Consider the following 21,006-nt stretch of genomic DNA (forward strand, 5'->3'; position numbering starts at 1 on the left):
TGTCCCCCACACTGCTGTTTCCCGTGCCCGTGGTGCAAAAGACCCATGAGTAACTGCAGAGGGAGGCTTGTCCCTTAGTTCAACCCCAATATTTTACAAGCTGGCTCCAGGCTGGCTCCAGGCACTGCAGTGAGAACAGCCACTGCACCGAGGAAGAAGCCAGATGAACAGGCTATGGACTGCCCAGGACATCTGTTAGGAACCCCAGTGCTGCCAGGCAAACCCACCGGGACTGCCTGGAAGGAGCTGGTTTGTTCCCCAGGGTCTGAAGGCTTTCCATCAAACACCCGTGCCTGCACCTGGGGGAGCACCTCCCCGAGGGTACCATTCACTGGAGAGATGCTTGCAAGCCCTCCCACATGGGATTCAGTTCCTCCCCAAATCCACGGGGCTTTGCTGGCTGTGGAAATTCAGCAGTCTGCAAGAATGTGTGTCTTCAATCAAATTTAGCTCAGGAACAGGGCTCCAGAGAGGCTGTGGGATCTCTGTCCCTGGGGATACTTGCAAAATGCCTAGACACAGCCCTGAGCTGCTGCTCTTGTCTCAAAGCTGAAACTTACCCTGCTTGCAGCAGGTGTTGGTTGACAGACTCTCAGGGGACTTCTCCAGTGCCTGTATCATTCCCACCACCTGGGACTTCCATGCTGTCAGCCAAACTTTGCTAGACATAAACAGAAACCTTCAGCAAGAACCATGGAGCAGATCCAGGCTCAAGACTGTCCCACCGCCAGCTTCGGCCTGTCCCAGGCTGAAGTGGGTTCGAGCAGGTGTTCAGTTCTCTGCACCATTCTCCCCAGGGATCTCTGCAGGTGCAGTCACAACTGCAACACACAGCACTGATCCTCTGCACTCTCCCAAAACCAGGAGTGAAAGTTTTCAAGAGCCATGGGCTTGCTGGTGTCTTGCCTTCAGTGGGAAATCATCCCACTCTCGATTCACTTGTCCCGGCGCTGACAGCTCTGTGAAATCCCACCCTGGGCCTGGCACGGGGAAACTGGCAGCACAACAGCTGTTCCCACACACCTCTCATGGGCACAACGGAGCACAGGGATTTCTCAGCTTGTCATGTAATTGTCTGTGCCCAGACTGTTAGCTGTGCCTCTGGGGATGGTGGGAAGCCCACTCTGTTTTGAGTGGAACAGTACATTTTTCAGATGTGGCTGAAGTGCTGTGGCTGGCACTGAACTGTGTAACAAACTCAAAGGAAGTTTCACCACATTGATTCAGGCTGAAAAATCAATGGCCCTGGATCTGTTCTGCCCAGGGAAGGATCAACAGTCAGTGCTGCTCTTTGCACTGCAGTCATCTGGAACCCTGAGGGAAGAGGGCTCTGGCTGTAGGAACATGCAAGCAAAGCAAAGCAAGGGTTTTGGGAATTGTGGGTCTCCTGTGGAGAGGGGCACCTCTGAGGCCGGTGTTGGCTCTTCAGGCACGCTGCATGGAGATGAGCTCTACAACTGTGGATATCCAAACACAGGATGGAGCCCTACCTGAGGGTGCACTGCACATGTGGGGGTAAGGGATGCAACAGCCTGGACTTGAGGTCAGATCTATGTGAGTGGCTCCGTGAACACTTGGAAAGCAGCTCTGGGCTGCTCTCAGGGGGTGGGAAGCACATCCGCAGCTTTCGGGACTTTTGTAAGGTAGGGCCGGGGGTCTGGTCGCAGGAGCTGGCCTTTCTTTAAGAGCAAGATGGAGATTCTCCACTTGCCGCTTGCTTGGTTCCCACCGTGTCCGGTGTTGGGACAAAGATTTGCGTGCAGAGTTCCTTGGCCCGGCTCCCCAGCCCGGAGAGACGCGGGTCCCGCTCCCAGAAGTGCCTTGCCCTGTGCTCCCCGGGTGGGCGGCCGGCGCTGCCCACCCTCCCCCAAGCCGTTCCCGAGGCATTGTTTTCCACTTATCCCTTTTTCGGTTGGGTTTTTTTTTTTGAAGTTTGGCGGCGGGGCGCAAGCCCGGCCCCTCGCACCCGGTGCCAGCGCTGCCCGCCCCGCGGTGCTGCCGGGGCCGGAGCTCGCCGGGCGAGGGGGCGCGGAGCCCCCCGGCCGCCTCCCGCCCCCCTCGCTCCGCGCGGGCGCGTCCCCGCCCCGGGGCCGGGCGGGGCGGGGGCTCGGCGGCGGCAGGGCCGGGCGTGCTGCAGGGCTGCCCGGCCGCCGCGGGGCCGCCATGCCCGCCAAGTCCAAGTACAACCTGGTGGACGACCGGCACGACCTCCGCATCCCCCTGCACAACGAGGACGCCTTCCAGCACGGCATCTGCTTCGAGGCCAAGGTGGGCGGCGGGCGCGGGGGTGCCGCGGGGGTCGCCGCCCGGCGCTGCGCCCCGACGCTCCGGGATGCACAGTTTTCCAGCTCTCTTTTCGCATAGCTGTGGGGGGTTTGTGCTTTCCCCGCAGCCCTTCCCCTTGGCGTTGCCTGGTCTCCCCCAAACTCAGCTGCAGAGTTGGGCGAGGCTTCCCACCTATCCCGTAGGGATGCCCAGACCGGTGGGAAGGGTCAGGCTGGAGTGGGATCACCCTCGCGCTTCACCCCAGCATCCCTCCCTGGCCCTGCATCCCTCCAGGGCTCTGCGTGGTGTTGCTTGGGGACGCTGGCCCCAAGAGCGGGGTCTGTGTGCATCTTCCCGGGAAAGAGCGGAGGGCTCGGGCTTTGCTCTGCGGCTCCAGCGCTGTGGGTAGTGCCGGGGCGCCGCTGGGATGGGAGACGGGTGGTTGGGGTCTGCAGGGTGCCTTGAACCCTGGTGCTCCTCTAGCGTGAGCAGCCGGATGAGCTGTGTGCCATTTGCGGTGCAAGCGGTCAGGGACACGCACCCGAAATAAAAGCTTGCTATTTCTCTTTACGTTTATATCCTTGCTAGTGGATTTGGCACCAAGTGCTCTTTTCTTTTTATCTTTTCCGTTGGGACTTTTCTTTCTCTTGCTCCACGTCGGCTGTGGCTTCCCGCAGGCTGGCGCTTGCCATCTCGCAGCAGACTGGGAAAAGCCAAGCTACCGAGCAAGGAACGCTGGCCAGCAGTAAATTGGGAAGGAGCTGGCCAGAAGACTTGGAAAGGGGAAACATAAAATCCTGCCCCGTTTTCTTCTCCTGGGGGACATGGTTATCATGCTGATGGAGATACTCAAGTGAGGTTGACTTAGGAGAAAAGCCTGGTGTAAAACCGTTCTGAGCGGCAGGAAGGCAGGCGTCTGTCACACATTGTTGTCTTCGGAGAACACGTGCTGTCAGGGGAATAAAATTTGGCATCTAATTGTGTGCAATGCCCTCGGGGCAAGGCTGCGGCTCATCGGAGGGTGTCAAAGTGTTATTTTCCCCCTTTTCCCGGGGCCGGGAGGGTTCCTCTGCAGAGGCCGTCACCTGCCCGATGGCAGGCACTGTGCTGCAGAGAGCAAAACAGTTGTTTATGGAGCAAACTTAAACCTGCTTTGCAACTATTTGCTGGGAAAGGCTGTTCAAGCTCAACTTTGCAGCCTTTCGCTCCTGGGTGATTGGAGCCGATTGCTGTTTTACTGCCAGCACCTGCTCACCCCTCACCTGCGGGGAGGCTGCAAAGCACCTCGCCTTCTATCCCACGTGCCTCTTCCATGCCAGGTTTGGGTGACCCGGCTTGGGGGCTGAGGAGTGGGATAGGGCGTCAGCAGCCCCTGGGTCTGCTCAGGCTTATCTCTGCTCCACGCTGCCGGTCTGGCTGCATTAACGCAGTGCTGCATATTAGCCTTTGTTAGCTCCTCTTTTTCTTATTTGATATCCGGTGGCACGCGCTAATGCCAAGCACAATCCGTACGAAACCCAGCTTCTGAATTTGTGGGTTTCTCCAGCAGCCCTCGATGCCAGATACAGAATGCAGATGGCTGAGGCAATTACTCTATCCTTTTATTAGATTGCTGGAGATTAATTAAATGCTTACACTCCTTTACTTCCTTTTATCCCCAAGAATCCCAAGCACTTACACCCGCACGGCTCTTGTTGCAGCCAGGCACCCAGCGCGAGTCACAAAAATGCAGAGCTCTGATTTAGAGCAGAACTTTGGGGAAGATTAAACCAGAAAAATGCTCGTCTGGGGTGTCAGGACTCACATGGCTGTCTCCTAAAATCCTCCTGGGATAGCTGATAGTGCGGGCAGCGGGGATCCCGATGTTACAGCTCAGCAGCTGGATCAGTGCTCTTTGCTCCAGCAGCCTGAGATTCCTGACGAGCTTGCCTGGGGCTCACTGCAGGGGGGTGATGTGGGCCTGAGTTAGTATGTGCTGATTTATTGCTTTGATTTTTAATTGTATTTTTACACTCAGACCTGCTGCTGTCTTTAAGTGGCACGTGTGGTGGGTGCAGTGCATGTTTTGGTCCATCACTAGCAGCTGGCATCCATGCTCTTGTTCCCCTTGTCTCTCTCCTGAGGGAGTCTTGGCATCCTGGGTGACTGGGTGGCCACTGGCAGTCAAAATTTGAACCTTTGTCAAGCAGAGGGTGATGGACTTGATGTGAGGCAAGCGGTGCTGTCACTTGAGATGCGATGCCATCAGGAGCCTTGTGCCTCTTGTCCCCACTGGAGCCACTTGCAGCCATATGTGCTGGCACAGGGTCACCGAGTCAGAGCAAAGTGTGCCCCAAGGATTATGTTAATCCATTTTCTGGAGATAAATCCAAGAGTTGGAAAATCCCACTCCATCTTCTTAGGAACAGTAATACATTTCACACTTTTGGATCTGTTTTCATCGGCCACTTCTCTTGGCACCAAACCCTGCTGTATCCCAGAGATGCCTTGGTCAGGCTGCAGGGGATCAGAGGAGCTGGCTCCGAGGGGAGGCAGAATGCTTGTTCTCTTCTGCGTCTTGCAGTTTGAATTGTTGAGTAAAATCAAAAGCCTGGTCTCTTGGGTTAGCTGAAACGTTTGGATGAAAGAACTGAGAGCTGCAACATGGTGCAGGGGAGTGGACAGAAATTCCCACTGGTTTTCTGGTTAAATAAATGGGGATGTAGAGAGGAAAGACACCTCCTGCTCTCATCCACTTCCATGAAGAGAGGGATGTGAGCTTACTCCTTATCTTCCCAAAGCCTTGGTGCTGCAGGACAAAATCCAGGGGCCACCTTTTGCAACACCAGCAGTTCTGTGCATTCAGGAATTATGACTCAGGCTGTTCCAACGCCTCCAGAGAGAGCAGCAGGCAGAGGGAATGGAGTGGGGTGGTAGAGCCTGGCACTGGATTGCCAGACCCTCATCTGTGGAAGTGCAGGGGAGCTGGGTGCTGCTGGGTTTGCTCAGGGACATCATTACTGTCCATGTCCTGGGCTGGGCTGGTGTTTCCTCCTGCCCGAGAGGTCTTGTGGTCCAGAGCAAGGTCCCACCTGCCAAATGCCCATTATTTGGAAACAGCTGTTAATCCTTCAGTCCCGTTAATCCCTTCACAGCACCTTAATGTACGTGGTTCCCAAAGAGGGGGCAGATAGGTGTGAGGACCCTCTCTGCTGCTGCTCCCCCGTGTGCAGGCAAGGGGAGAGGAAGCTGCCCAAACACACCTCAATCCTTGGTGGACCCAGTGCCTGTGGTCTGGGACTGCCATGGGCCTGGGCATCACATGCTGAAACCTGCTGTTCCTGATACCAGACCTGCTTGCAGGTAAATGTGGGACTCAAGGTTCGGGAGGGTTGCTGTTCTTCTGTGCAGCAGGTGGGGTTTTTGGGTTTGGCTGGTGGGGTTTTTTTTTCCCTTAAGTGGTCTTGGCAACCAGGCACTTTCTCTCATTTTTCTCAGTGCTTTTCTCTGCTTCTGTGCGTGGGAAACTGAAGTTGAACTGAGCATCTGCTGCTGTCTATGTTTGGAGATGGGACATGGAGGAGACTTAAGTCTGATCCATTCTGTCCCTTCCTCTGAACCTCTCCAGTCCACCTGCCTGCCACCCTCCAGAGGATGCGAGCACCGGCAGGCACTGCCAGTTGCTCCAAAGAGAAATCCTTCATCAGGAAAACAATTATGGCCTCAGGTGAACACTAAGCAGGGAGTACATGTGTGTTTCCACTCCCGTGTATATTTTTATGTACTTAGGGGCTGCAAATATAAGCGTTGGAAGTGAGTTGAATTGCAGGCAGCCCTGATGGAGGTGTTCAGTTCCCCTCCACTGCTTCAGGCACCCTTCCCAGCAAGGGCCCTTTTCCTGGAGGGCTGGGAAGCAGGAGACAGGTTGTGTGAAGCTCTGCACCAGTTTGGCTGCCTGCGAGAGAGTTGGCAGCTCTGTTTGGGGGCTGTTTGTACTGGCAGCTCTGGTGTGCTCTGTTGGGGCTGCTCAGCCCAGAGCAAAGCTGCAGTGTGCCTGAGCCCGGATTGCTCGCTCCAGGCTATAAATAACCTTCCCAAGTCTACGAAGGTTCTTGTCTGAAACAGTGGCATATTTCTGCCATACTTGTTAAGTCAGTTCATAGGCTGCTTAGTGAAGCTCTTAGCAAAGAAAACTCAGTCTGGATTTGGCAAAGCCGTGTGTGCCCAGACTGGGTCCCAGACGGGCGGCGCGTGGGCTCTGCAGATGCCAGAAGGTCCCGAGGGAGCAGCAGCGGGGGTGGGATGCTCCCAGCCCTGCTTTCTGCAGTGCTCTGCTCTTGCACATCCCTGCCGAGGCCGTAGCTGGGTGTAGGTGCAGGAAGCACAGGCCCTGCGTGGGGGCAGCTGTGGGCGGTGTGCCTGGGTGGGGAACGGAAACACGGCGAGTGGACAGTCCTGCTCCACTGGCATGGAAAAGCTTCATCCCTCCTCGGCACCTGCTGGCTCTGTGCCCTGCTGTCCCCGCTGCACAGCCACCTGCAGCAAAGGTGTTTCCCCTTTTCACGTGAGCCCTGCTTTGGCTGGTGGGAGGGGAGGGTGGGTGTGGTGCTCACGGCTCTGGTGAGTGTCTTGGAGTCCCCAGAGCTCTGTGTTTTTGGCAATTGAGCCCTGCTGCAGCTCCTAAGCAGAGCAAGTGCTGCTGGGACCAGCAGACACATAAGCGCTGATGTCCTTAAGGGTTATCCCTGGCCAGTGCTGCCTGGTGTGAGGGTGGGTCCCTGGTATGTTAATGCCCAGTGTCCAGGTGCACAGCTCTGGATGGGTCTGATCCCCTGCCTCAGACCACCTGGCTGCCAGGGCTGGATGTGCTGTCCTCAGGGTGCAGAGCCCTGCTAAGGGAGGAACTGGGCAAGGCTGAGGTGCCCAGCTCAGCAGAGCACCCGTCTGCTGGACTCAGAATAGAAAGCCAGGGCCTTTTTCCGTTCAAGTCGGCTGGCATCGTGAACTTTCCATCCCTTTTGGCCTCTCAGCCTGCACCACCACAGTCTGAGTAAACTTCCCTCTTTCCATGCAGCAAGGCTGGGTGTTCCTGAGGTGCAGGGCAGAGCTGGGGCCATGCCAGCCCAGACCCTTGGCTCCCCGGGCTGAGGCCATGCATGGGCGACTGGAGAGCAGGAAGAGTGGGACAGCAAAAGTCCTGGGAATGGATTTCTCCTTGCTTTCCCTGACAGCAGCGGCCTGGGGAGAAATCCTTATCAGACAGACTGCAGACAGACAGGGTGTTCCCCGGGTGCTGGGGAAATGAAGAGGTTTCAGACTGGTGCCTGAGCACTTTGTCCCTCACTTCGTGGCACAGCCATGTGTGGCAGGGCCAATGTCCCAGTACCAGGTGTAGCCTCACACCGTCCTGGACTCTGTAGAAATCTGGGGACCCTTGTGCCCCGTATGGGATGGCCCCCATCGGGCTGCTGGTACCTCTGGTAATCCCTCCCTAACCCGGGGGCAGGATCCCCTGTTCAGACAGTGCTCTCCTGGCCCTGAAGACAGCCTGGGGCTGGTGCCAGCATGTCCCCGCGCCCTGCTGCCTGCCTGCAGCTCCCATAGAGAAGCCGTGGCTCCTCATCTGTGGCAGGGTCTCTTGCTCGGGGTGGCTCTGGAAGCTGGAAACCGGCAGCCAGCCAGTCCAGGCTCCCCTGTAAGCTGGAGATGATTCAGCCCTGACCTTTGCACGCGGTATTGGGCTGTCAGAGCAGCAGGAAGGCGGCAGCTCCTCCCCAGGAAGGCTTTGGCTGCCCACCTCTGCCCACCACCGATCTCATCAACACCCCTTCCAAGGTGTCCCCTGGCAGTGATGCGATTGGCCTTCAGTTTTCTGAAAATATCTGCCACCTGCTGTCACAGAAAAAGCAACTTCTCAAGAAAATTCATTTCTGACAGAGCAGAAAACGAGCAGTATTAAACAGCCTCGAGGAAAAATGAGAAACTGAGTGACTTGTGCAAACAGTCCCTTGGCAAAGTGCTCCCCTTTGTTTTCTGTTCAAAAAACAAATTTATTTTTTTTCCCTGGCATTTCCCAGAACTGGGCAGATCTTTGGTAAGCCATGGGCAGAGGGTGAGTGGTGTAGGCTGTGTGCAGAGGCCCCTTCCCACTGTGCCTGGGACAGAGAGGAGAGCCTGTTTGCATGGGGAGGGGACAGCAAGCAGAGTCCCTTTGGGTGCTGAGAAGGCCGGTGGGTGATGGCCACCTGTGCCATGGCAGGGGGAGGGACTGCCCTTTCTGGGGAGCCTGGAAGGATGGATGGAAGGCTGGATCCCACACATGGGGATCAGGAGTGGCAGGGCATACGAAGGACCGAAAGCACCCTACAAAAGAGGTGCTTTGTGCTGGTATCACAGCCTTGAGCAGCTCTGGCTGTTGGCAGTGTGAGGGCTGCCTTTGTGGGGCTGCCAGGGCTCCTGCTGCATGAGGGACCCCCTTGGCTGCCCATTCACCGTGCGGGTGGCCTTTCTTCTCCTAATTGGGCTGGGGAGGAGGAGGCTGCCCAGGACTGCCCTCCCCACCTTCAGAGCTCGGGTATCGGTGACCCCCTAATCCCATTTGGCTCTTGGGTGCGGGTGGGAGGCTCCAGTTCTGTCCCCCCATCCCTTGGCAGGGTGGTGGGGCCGTGGATCTGGAGGTGATTATTTGGAAAAGCCACATGCTGCATATGTACATATGTTCTCCCCCTTGGTTCGCGGGGGCTTGGGGAGGGTGAGCTCTTTCATGGGTTTATTTTCTTTGTCAGCTCTTTTGCACAGCTTTATTTTCTTCCCTTTTGTCTCGGGCACCTTCCTTTCTCCTTCCTGCCTCCCTTTCCCAGGGGGTCAGCTGGCTGGCACGGATGCTGGCCCGAGCCCTGGGAGCCAGGACAATGGCCCTTGCAGGGACTGGGACCACCGCCGTGTGCCTGGCACCTCGCTGGGGGCACGTGTGTGTTAAAAGGAAGGCAAAAATCTGTGCCTGGGAGTCCCCATGTTTGGGGGGGGGGGTTGTGGGGGGGGGGGGGGTCTCTGAAGCTCCTGCCCTGGGAGAGAGGGAGCTCAGCGGTGGGTTGGAGTGAGAGGGAAGTATTGCACTGTGGAGGCTCTGGCTGCTTTACTTATCCTCATCTTTACTTCACCTGCTTGTTCCCACACCTATTCCCATAATTAAAATTGGTGCTGTGAGTAGGAGGGCTGGAGGAGAGGGGAGCAGGAGCAGCCCTTGGTGTGCTCATTGCCTGCAAATCACTACTAAATAGGGATGGCTTCTCAGACCATCCCCCCATCTCGCCTGGCAAGTGGTTTAGCTGAAAGACCAACCCCCAGGTCCCCATTTTTGGGGGATACTCACCACATTGTGAGGGGTTACTCTTCTGCAGTGCACTTGTCACATGTGATTTCTGCCCTGAAGGAGAAATCTGTGGAGACTTTGTCCATCTGCTGAGTTGTGTGAAATGTGTAAAAAATACCTGCCTCCAGAGTGGAGGGAGGGGAGGGTGTTTTTGGAGCTGTGAGTGCAGTAATTGTGCGAAGTGAGCCCACACTGGGACTGGATGTGCTGTGGGCTCTGGTGTGAGCACCCACAGGCTGTGGCATACAGCAGGATGCCCTGGAGACCAGGTTTGGAGCAGAGGTGAATCCTGCAGGGTTTGTGACCTGTGCCCCCCTTGGTTTGGGTACGTGTGAACATGAGCTGGAGAGGGGCACAGATAGGACAGCATCCAGACATCCCTACTGCTGGTGCTGTTTCTCAGGAGGCCTATCCAAGGAGGTGGTGCCTGGCCCAAGGGGGTGTCTGGTTTCTTCTCCATTACATGCTTACAGGGCACCCCAGCCCTGCTGGGCTCACACATGCAGTTGTGGCCATGAGGTTGTGGTGGGCAGCCAGGAACTTGGCGTTGCTGGAATCCATGTGGCCGTGGGAGCCAGCAGTGGATGCAGCTGTGTCCTACCCAGCTGGCACTGCTTGCCCTGTCCTTGGGCATGGCTGTGTTCTGCACCTGCCTGGGCAAGGAAAGCACAGGGGAAGGAAAGTGATTACCAGGCACTGACCTCATGCAGCTGGGAATAGCTGAAAGAAGATCGGCTTCCTCTGGCTGCAAAAGTCTGTGCTTCTCGTCATGTGAGATAAGAATCCTGCTTCTCCAGGTGGTCCCTGGCGGAAAAGTGATGTGGGAAGGCTTGGTGGGGAAGTACAACAGGGATGTTTGCCTGGCAGAGCAGGATGGGGAAAGGCTTCTTCCTCAGGTCCTCATGGTGACTGCAAGTTCAGGGTTCCGGCTGCCTCTATCCTTCTCCTCAGCTCCTGCTTTTTACTGATGGTGCCCGGAGTTTACATCAGAAACGGGGCTGTATTGATGTCCAAGATGCCTCTCTCGGATGACGTGCCCCTTTGAAGGGGTGGCAGACTGTGTGTAGGGGATGTGACAGGGAGTTCACCCAGAGCTGTGCGCTCTCAGCAGGGCAGTGAGGGGCTGGGGCTGGGCAGCTGGTGCCGCGTGTGCCGCGCGTCGTGGGCTGTAATTCCCGGTTACGTAAGGCTGCCCTGCACCGCGGCAGCCTGCACGGCACGTGACGCACACGCCAGCTGTTTGGGGGTATTTTTATATCCTCTCTCTTCACATCTCCCCTCGGCACCGATGGCCCAGTGCTGGTCACTGGACACCTGCCTCTGTGTCCCCCCAGGCAGGAGCTGCACATCTGGGGATGGCCTTGCCGAGCTGCTGGGCTTCTTGGGTTGAGGCGTGGGGCCTTAGCAAGGAGGGCTCTCAGAAATGCAGGGCTCTCTGAGTTTCAGCTCATACACAAAGCCCAGGCGTGGTCATGCATCCCCTGCACCGTGCCTTCTCTCCTTAGAGGTGGCAATCCCAGTGGAGAGGAGCTGGGAGTCCCACAGCAACGCTGGGAGAGAAATAACTCCTCTCAGCAGCCTCTGCCTGCGTGGTGACGCCTGAACATGTGTTGAGACACTTAGGCACCCATGTCAGTGCTGCTGCTGGAAACCAGTGACCTGGGCTTTCATGGTGTCAGCAGAAGTTATGGCCATATTCACGGGAACACGTAGCCCTGCTGGGTTTAGTGCCCGTGCTGTGCTGCCGAGGGTTACGTCAGCCCCTGTGTCGAGATGAAGCGTGGGAGCACAGAAGGCCAGTAAATAGTCTCAAAATGCTTTTCTTCTAACCACACGTTTTTAGTGCTCAGCATTGACTCTTCATCGCTTGTCTGTTTTCTGATCCTTCTTCAGAATCTGCCCTCTTCCATTTTATTTTTAAAAAGGTTTTTGTTCGGCGTCTCGCCGTGCTGGGTCGCAGTGGCACTGCCTTTGGTCCCCTTTGAATAGCAAAGCGGCTCCTTTATTCTGGAGGCTAGGCCTGGAGGCTCAGCATCCCTGCAAAAACAGCCACGGTTTTGGCAGGGCTGTAATTGAATAATGCAGGGCCTGTCACAGGACAGGTTGGTCCAGCTATTTTAGGGATATTCCAATATCCAGGTCTGTAATAGATGACTCACTGCAGCCGAAGGGATATTTGTTTATACCTGTGTGCTTTGATCATGGCCTAGATGAGTGAGTCCTGCTGGCCTGCTGGCTGAAGCTATTTTATTACTAGAAAAAGGGTTTTTGACTACTTGCAATGTTGCGGTGAGGGAGCAGCTTCACGATGGGAGGCGTGCAAGGATTCAGGTACAGCAGGCAAAATGCTGCTGCTCGTTCCCCAGAAGTGACCCTGGGTTCCCTCTGTGGATAGTGTGGATACCACTGAGGCCGTGGTGGGACCATAGGGTTTCCAGTGCTGTAGGAACTTGACTAATCTCCTTTCTTTCCCTACAGTACATCGGGAGCCTGGATGTGCCACGGCCAAACAGCCGGGTGGAGATCGTGACGGCCATGAGGCGCATCAGGGTGAGTGTGGCCAGGGTGCTCCTTCCCCTTCTGCGTCAGGGTGCCTGGAGTTCTCCTCCATCTGCCCGTGCAGCTTTGTCTTGTGTAAATCCTGTCCTCCAGTGTACTCATAACTCTGTGTTTTTCACTGTCCCTCTCTCTGCTGACATCTCCATGTCACCCGGGCACGGTGCCTGCAGGCTCTGTGTGGCGTAGTCCTGTTTGCAGCATGGCTGTCCCCGCGGTACCTGGGCATCCTGTGCAGTAGCAGGGCTCTGTCAGTGCTCCCAGTGCTGCATCCCGTGCTGTGGAGGCAGGAATGGGGTGAAAGGTGGATGTGGGATGTCAGGCTGCTGGCCCCGGATGGTAACTGTAGCATGTCCACGATTCGGAGGATTTCCTCATTTTTCGGTCCCAATAACAAAGTAACAACAAGCTACTTGTGCAAGAGGTAGTTTAGGGTTTTACTGCTTGTGTAAGAATTTCAGCAACATGAAAATTCAGGCACTGCCTGGATATGGCAGCAGCTTAGTGCTAAATGGCAATGTGCAAATTAAGGTGCAGAGTAACGAGCTCTGGGGCTGGCCAGCAGTGAGCTTGTTTAATGGTGAGTAGGTCAGGGGGTGTCTGTCATCTGGTAATGAAGTCATCTGGCTTCCCAAAATACTTACAGCCAGGATATGGGACACTCCTGCCGTATAATGCTTGGCCAGTAGCCAGGAGAGGAGCTTTTCTTCTGCTCCCCAGCCTCTCACCAGCACAACTGGAAGGTGTTCAGAGGGGGCTGGCAGGGGAACAACCCATGTACCCCATAACTTGCTGCCCCCAGGCTTAAAACAGCAGGAGCTTGACTGCTCTTCAACAAGGGACAGCCCTTTGGGCTGGACCTCAGTGTGCTGTCTGTGGCCTTGTGGCCGCAGGTGTGGGTAATTTGGTCTGTCCTTGGGCCACAGCAAGGAGTCTACCCTGTCCTTCCGGGATGGCTCTCCCCTGGGAATAACACTCTTCACTGGAAGGACCCGAAGGCACTTGCAGGGACATTGGGTAATGGATGAGCTGTCTTTCTGCTGGTCTCATGGGATCCCATAAGCACCAAAGCTACTCCTGTCACTGAGCAGCTGTACCAGAGCTCTGCTCCTCTCAGCCCTCCGTGCAGACTCTTGGTATAATCTCATTTTCCCTTTCACCAGAGGAGGAGAGGAGTATCATATCCCAAGGTAAGGAGTATCACATCCCAAGGACACAGATTTCAAGGCTCTTCTGTTTCAAACTTTGAGGGTGTAAATAGTTTGTGGGCTTTCCTCAACAGCTTTCCTATCTTCTGTCTTGTCCTCTCTGTGGAGGTTGATGTTGTAACTGGTGCACAAACTGGGAAGTCCTTTATGGCATGAGTTTTTTGTCCAGACGAGGTTTGGGACAGAACAACTGTTATGCCATTGAGAGCTCTTATAAACAGCGGTTTCCTTCACTGCCTTTCAAGACTTTTGAAAGAATGCAGCTCCAGCCCCAAAAATCACAGAGCTCCACCTCAGTATGGGAGGATTGGAACAAATCTGAGGGCTTAAGTAAACCCTGGGGGAAAAAGAAGAGCACCAGAACATCCTTGTTGACCAATACAAATAAACTCAAGCACAGTCTAGAAAATTCATAGGTACAGCTCTGAATGGCGAGGAAAGGACACAGAGCAGGGTAAAATAATGGTTTCTCATGGTGAATGATGTATTTGAAGCGTGTGCTCAGGCTTTCCTCACCTGTGTAAGACAGAAGAGATGCAAGTCATTGAAAGGCTGTGACTTTGCAGATCAGATCTGCCAGAGAGACTTTGAATGTGTGTTTATTTGTTGGGGCTGCTGTTTGTGAGGAGGGTGCCAGGTTGGTTGGTTTGATGGCTGTTTACGTGCAAAGCCCCCCCGGTTTCCTGTGCTTTGCCCTGGCTGTGTGCCTGGCAGCAGGACACAGCATTGCTGAGGGCATTTCTGGCTGGGCTGGGTGCCGGGGGCTCGTTTCAGTTTGGCTGGAGCTGAAGGAATGCATGTCCTCCTTAAAGAGCACAGCTACCCTTGTGCTTTACGGAATAAAATAATCTCATAATATTGGCATGGGGAAGCCAGAGGAAGAAAAAGTTTATTTAGGCACAGAAAGCAAGCAATGAGAGATCATCAAGTGCAAGCAACAGCAGTTCTGTGTGTAGGGTGTGAAGCAGCTGCTGACCCTGAGGTTTGTGTGGTTTTTAATGCAGTCCCTGGTTTAGGGGGAAAAGTGCTCTGTCTCAGTTTGTTCCAAGTTAGTCAGTGCTGGTGAAGGAGGGGAACCCTCACCATCCCCTCTGCTGCTTCAACTCCCCTTTCTCAGTGCTGCCTTCACCATAGCTGCTTTCTGGGCTTTGCCTCTAAATGCTTAAAAAAATGATTCTGCAAAGAAGTGAGGATGCTCTCTGCCCCAGAGTGAGGATCCCAGTGGGGAGGATGCCCTGGAAGCCCCCCATGACTGCCCGTGCTGGGCTGGGAGCAGGGAGGGACTGGGACAGCAGCAGCAGCACCTCCTGTAGCGCTGCCTCCCTTCTACTCCCCCGCACTCGGGGCCTGGCAGATCCTGGCTTCCTGTTTAGATGGAGACCTGACCCTTTGGGGGCACAGAGGAGGACACTGCATAGCTGACATTGCTGGGATGCCTGCTGCAGGCAGGGTCGCTGCTGCTGCTGCCACGCTGCACTCTGCAGAGCAGAGCAATGGCCGTGGGCAGGACGGCTCCACCTGAGCCGTGTAGGCTGAGCCCAGATCTGGTCCCTTTTGTGGATCAGGGGTGAGAGGGACTTTAAACAGGGGGTTGGTGTTGCAGGCCACGGATGCCATCCACTTCCTCTGCACTGCTGAAGGGTTGGTGATGCCATGGCCATCCTCGTGGCCCTGGCCAGAGGGAGTTTCTGCCCAGAAGCAGGAGAATGTAGAGAACTCCTGGGATTCTTGCAGCTTGGGGTGAGGAGGGAAGGGGAGGTGCTCAGCTGACTGTCTCTGCTTTTCCTTCCTGCATGGACTGGGCTTGCTGGGGATACAGCCCTCACTGCACTGCCCCTGGTGCAAATCCCTGGCCCTGAAATGACTCAGTGGAATGGGACATTAGCCATGCTAGAGATCCACTTGGAGGGCATTTTGTGAGCATTTGCTGCAGCTTTCCTCCGAAACCCACATCTCTCCTGCAGACCACTGATGGCCACATATGTAATAAATACAACAGACCAGGGCTTGTTTTCTGGGCAAGCAGCAGGGCTTGTGTGAGTACAACTGGCTCCGTTCCCCTCCTCATCCCAGAACAGGGTGACCCAGTCCCTGTTGCTTCATGCTCTGAACTGCTGGAGTAGGTTGGCTTTCAAAATGCTCCTTGGCTCCTCTGGAGGCAAGCTGTAAGGAACAGATCCGTACGTCCAGGAAGTTACCTGTGGGCACCTGAACATCAAAAAGCCCCAAATTAAGAGTGGTGTATCTTCCCAACCCTAAGGATTATGAGCTGTTGAAGATTTCAGTTGAAAGTGCCTGGGGAGGTGGCAAGATATCTTTTTCCTTCCCCTCCCTTCCCGGTGAGCTCCTGGGCCCTAAGTGACAATGACAACTGTATATTTTTTATGTTGTCATGATGTAAATACATGCAGAGGCTTTCCTCTCTGTGCCCCTGTCATGTCTCCAGTGCAGCCAGTGCTGCCTGGCTGGGGCTTGGTGCCGTGGTTCTAGAGAATTTGGAATTGGCCCTTTTGGATTGCTGAGTGCAGCTTTAATCCAGGTTTTCTTTGGAGCCAGAAAGGATGAAATCCTATATAGGCGCTTCTTAAAAGCTGCCTCTGTGAAAGTCTTCTGCAAGTCTGTTTCTGGGAAGTGTCCAGCTGAGTTTTGCAGGCTCAAAACAGGGAGGCATTCCAAGCACTTGAAAATCTTGCTTCTCTACACCTCCTACTCTGTCAGGTACATCTGATTTTGTGGGACTTCGGCTGCTTTGCATAGCTGAGCTCAGTTTTAGCAAATTGGCAAAACTGCTGAATTTCAACAAGCTTGTGTAAAGCAAGATTTTGCATCCTCTGCAGGCCACAGGTGCAGTTGGACTGGTGTGAAAATTGATGTGTGTGGCCAGTTATTTGTGTGGAGCTCCTGGTGTAACTTGGAGCTTATTTAATTAGAATATTTCTCAGATATCCCTGCTCCTGCCAATGGTGAATTTTTAAAAGCATGAGGCCATTTACAGCGATGCCTTCCTTTTTTTTCTTCTTTTCTCTCACTGTGCATGGCTGTCCCTGCTGTAGAATGGAGCAGGATTTGGGAGCAAGCTGGCCCTGGTTGCCTGGGACAGCCCACCCCTGTCTGTCTGTGAGGACCAGCACAGTGGGAAGTGGGCTGGCCAGGAGATGCTCAGGCTTTGGCCACCTGAAGAGAGCACAGCCTGCTCCGTGCCAAGTCACGGCGCTTGGTGCAAGGTGAATTATTGACGAGCTAATGACTCGATGTGGTTATCCAAGATGAACAAGATTATGTCGTATTAGATCTGGGGGGAACTGAAAGGATGTCTGTAATAATTTCAATTGCTCTTTCAGTGCTCTGACAGTCACAGTAAAGGGGTGAAGCCTTCTGGGCAAGCTCATATTTCTCCTGGCATCACTGGTGCCACTTAATGTCATGATAAAATAATGGCTAGTCTGGTATTGCTAAGCATGAAATATGCCAGGATCTCATCCTGTGGTTAGCGTTTAATCAATAAACTGGTTAAATTAGTACCCAGATTGATTGGAGCAGCCTTTTGTCCAAGACTGCCCACAGGGGAGGGATGGTTTCCAGGAGAGCTGGCCAAAGTGTGGTGACCCTGGCTTTATTGTCTGCCTTAATATCATGGCCAGGTTGGGATGAGTGTTTTCCAGTGGAGCTGTGGGCTCCAGTGGAGTGCTTTCCAGTGGAGCAGTGAGTAACGTGAGTTATAATGCACATATAGTAAAATGAGTTTAGGGAGGTAAATGACTCCATGTGGCAGAAGACAGGCATCTGGACTGTTGAAGAGGTGTGAAGTGTGAGCCATTAATACTGGAAAGCAAAGTCTGAGCCCTGGAGGAAGGCAGTGAGGAAGGGGCTTTGGGCACTGCTTGCCAGAGAGACTTTGGGAAGGCGCTGAGAGCCCTGAGACGCGAGCAAGTACTGCCTGTGCCGGCTGTCTCCTGAGCGTGCTGGGTCACGCAGTGGCAGGAATGACTGGGCTCAGCCAGACGTCTGACCTGGTGGGTGCTGAGGAGATGAGGAACAGGCATGCTCCTTCGTCCCCTGGGAGCTGGCTTGCTAAATAAGTCATGATAAGCACATTGCCTTTCAGCTTCCAGGAATGCCTAATCTAAGAGTTCTCTGCCAAACTTGGGACAGCAGTGTGTCCCTCGTGGCCAGGCTCCAAAACATGGTGGGGTAGACAGGAAAGAGCAGGGAGTTCCCAGCTGGATGGAGAGCTAGGGTGTGGAGCCAGTGAGGATGAAGGAAACTATAACCCAGGTGGGGGAGCGTGGTTTGGGAAAGCTCCTGAGCCAGGAGGTGCATGCCATGTGTGGTCTTCCCCATACCTCCTGTGTCCCTGAGGAGCTCAGCACTTCTGCTCTGGGCAAGTGTCCCGCGGGCAGGCGACGCTCAGGGCTCTGGCCAGAACACATCGAGTGGCGCTGGGCACGCCAGCACAGGCAGCAGTGTTCCTGGTGGGTGATGCTGGCCTGCAGCCAGCCCAGTGCCTTTGAGAGGGCTGGGAGCCAAGCAGGCACCAAGCCCAGGGCAGGACTGGAGCTGCTGGCAAAAAGCTGGGAGGCAGCAGTGCCTTCTGTCCTCTCCAGCCCCATCATACATCCTTGCCCTCCGTTTGCTTGGGTTGGACTTCCCTGGGTTGGACTCAGTTCCTTCTCTGGGAGCCTACGGTGTCTCCCTGTGATTCATCTCCCTCCCTGGCTGGGGGCTTTCCCCATCATGCTCACACTGAGTCACTTTACTGCCTTGTCAGTGCCACTGTCTGAGCCATCAGCAAATATCTGCGGGGAGCTCAAGGGAGAGGATGGGGAGTAATGTCTGTCAGGCTCCCTGAATGTGGGGGGAGGGCAGGCCTTCTCTATCACTCCCTCCCAGCCAGGGGATGCTCTGCTGGCTCCCACCCCCTCTCTAAGTTCATGGCCAGCGTGTAAAGTCATTTCACAAATGTCCATCCTGCATGCCCTTGTGCTTCCTCCTCTTCCTCCTGCTTCCCACTTGTTCTTCCTCAGAAATGGTTCTTCCAGCATGTTTAAGGATTGCACTGGTGGGTTGCACTATCTGTGGGGTACAGCATGCTGCACAGGTGACCCTGGCTTTCCCTGCCTCCTTCCTGTGAGGCTCCTATGTGGCACAGATGGTTTTGGTAGGGCAGCAGGCTCAGTCCAGTGCCAGGGCTCAGCTGCACCAGCAGCAGGGAAATGTGGTGCTGCAAACCTTGCTCTCTGCAGGAGCACAGACACGTGTGGAGTCTGTGGAACTGCAGATGCCACAGGAGCTGCTGGAGCTGCCGACGGGGCTCTTGGCTCTGGCTTTCCCTCCTGCCTAGAAAGGAGTGATTTGTTGCACACTCTGCCTCCCAGGCATGAATGGATTTAGCCTGGCTGTCAAGGCGAGGAGGTCTGCAGCTTGTTCTGGGAGATTTGGGGTTGTGTTAGCGCTAGTGATTGCTGTTTGTGAGGATTTGAAGAGTTCCTACAGAAGCCATCATCCTTTGATAGCACTCTGATTCTTCTGCAAGGTGACAGAGCTGCCTTTGATGGCCTGAGCCTCAGACTTGCATAAACCTCTGCAGAAGGCATTGTTATTGAGGTAAAGGCTGTGCTCGCTGTCATCAGCTGTAACGCACCCAGCTCAGTGCACACCAGCCCCACCACTGTCACCAAGAGGGGACAGTCTCTTCTCCTGCTAGAAGATTGCTAGTGAAGATACCCGTCAGCACTTGCCTTTGCATTTTAGAGTAAATTTCTAACTGTGCCTAAGAATAAGCTCCTGGCTGCCTGACAGGTTGTTGATAAGAAAAAACAGGTTTGAGAGAGGTGTGATGAGGTTTGGCTGATTTCAGGCTCTGTAACTCATCCTGGCACCTCTCAGCAGTATCTGGTCAGTGCAGTGGACAACTGGACCTTCTCCCTGAGTTTGTGTTTCTTCACACCCATGGCATTGCTTTTATTTGGAGATTTTCTCCCTTCTTATTTACTGCAACATGGAATTTTCACATTTTTTTTAACAAATCAGTGCTTTCATCAGTTTTCTGCCATCATGGCAACATTTTACTCTTGGGATGGAGTGGGACCAAGTGCTCCCTGGTGCTGAGTGCTGATGCTGCATGGGCCTGAGCAGGAGAGATGCAGGCAGCCTTATTCTGGGCAGCCACATCTTCCTGCCAGGCTTGAGTGTGTCCAGAGACAATACCTGACTCTTGCTCCGTGGTTAAAGGGAGAAATAACCTAGGAAAAGGAGACCAAAGAGTTAATAAAACTCACAAGCAGGGGTCAAGCAATATTTAGTATCCACTTTATGGGTGAGAAACCAAGACACAGGGAGACTGTGACTTGTCAGACTCCTTTTGAGGGAGACATCCCTGTGCAGGGAACTGGGCTGAATTAAAGTCAAACCAAACTGAAGTCAACTTTAAATGCTACTCTTATATATGATCCTTTCTGCTCTTGTGCTTCCCTGCTGGCCCTCAAAGGCCAAGGACCCTTTAATTTAATCTGTTGTGGTGTTCTCTGCTGCATCACCTCGGAAGAGAGACAAAAGTCTGGGACTGCAGCCTTCTGAAAAAAATGCCACGTGCCCCAGTTTCTTCCCTGCTAAAATTAATTCTTGGTGGTTTTGGCTTGGTGCTGCTGGAAGATGTTCCAAGGGATGCTGTGCACGAGTAGCCGCCAGGGAGGCACAGAGTCAGAGCTGGCCTCGCCGCCTGCAGCAAGGTGAGAGGGATTTTGGTGCGCGGCTCTGTGGCTGCGAGGGCTCCGAGGGTGTTACGGCGTGTTCCTGCCTTGTGCGGGTGCAGAAGAAAGGAGCACATCTGTTTAAAACGAGAGGTTGCAAAATCTATTGTGTGAGCTGGTCTGTGGAATGGGAGTTTAATTAGGGAGTGGGAGGAAAGGATGTATCTGTTGTAGGGTGGCAGAAGGAGCACTGCCCAGAACAAGGGAAAGGAGCCAGGCACTCTCCCCATCCCAGCAGAGGAGGCTGTAGCCTGAAGAGCATGCTGAAAGCCCTGGAGGTTCCCTGCCTCCTCCTGCCTGACAAGGTTGTCACCTCACAGGGAGGCTGCTGGGGCCACACAGGGCTGCTGCTTCTCCACGTGGCACTGTGGCCATGGATGTGGCTCCTGGCTGCTGCAGTATCCCTGTAGATGGTAGTTGGTGGGCAAAGTGATCTCCTTCAACTGGGATTTTTGGAAGGCATGGACTTTCCCATCTGAAGTAAAGTCTACCCAGGGCAAAGACTCTAGACAAAGAATTCTCAGAGAAGACAATGTTTCCTTCTCAGGCCAGGCTTCCCTGACTGAGGAAGAGGATCCCAGTGATTCTTAATCTGTTGCTTGGTTTTCAGCAGTGGGAGTGTAACATGATATGGAAAAATCCCCAACCAAACCCAGTTCCCCATGTCACGGGTTTGCTTATGGAAACTGCTGATTTGTTCCAGCAGAAGCTGCAAAAACCAGCCTGAAGTGTGTATCTGCCACAGGAAACTTCAGCAGAGATGGTTAAATTCCAGCTTAATTCTTTAACAGGAAACAGCCCAACCTGTGATGTTTTACAGTGCTGTTGTTGGATTGCAGTAGTGATACGCGTCAGAGAGAGCCATCTCTTTCTTTTT

At 54.3% G+C, this 21,006-nt stretch overlaps 1 protein-coding gene across 9 annotated transcripts in view; it reads left to right on the plus strand.

Moving 5' to 3' along the window:
* The first annotated feature begins 2,110 nt into the window (after positions 1–2,110).
* NOS1AP (nitric oxide synthase 1 adaptor protein) overlaps positions 2,111–21,006 on the plus strand; it is a 42,889-nt gene continuing 23,993 nt past the window's right edge. For 5 of the 9 annotated variants that reach the window (XM_032118006.1, XM_032118007.1, XM_032118009.1 and 2 more), the window contains exons 1-2: positions 2,111–2,268; positions 12,095–12,166. In XM_032118006.1, the coding sequence (XP_031973897.1) occupies positions 2,164–2,268; positions 12,095–12,166 (177 nt within the window). In that variant the 5' untranslated portion in view covers positions 2,111–2,163. Of the gene's footprint in view, positions 2,269–5,742; positions 5,972–12,094; positions 12,167–21,006 lie in introns of all 9 variants that reach the window. The other 4 variants (XM_032118003.1, XM_032118005.1, XM_032118008.1 and 1 more) reach the window with 2 other exon arrangements.

This window comes from Corvus moneduloides, chromosome 9 (assembly GCF_009650955.1).
Source record: "Corvus moneduloides isolate bCorMon1 chromosome 9, bCorMon1.pri, whole genome shotgun sequence".
Lineage (NCBI taxonomy): Eukaryota > Metazoa > Chordata > Aves > Passeriformes > Corvidae > Corvus > Corvus moneduloides.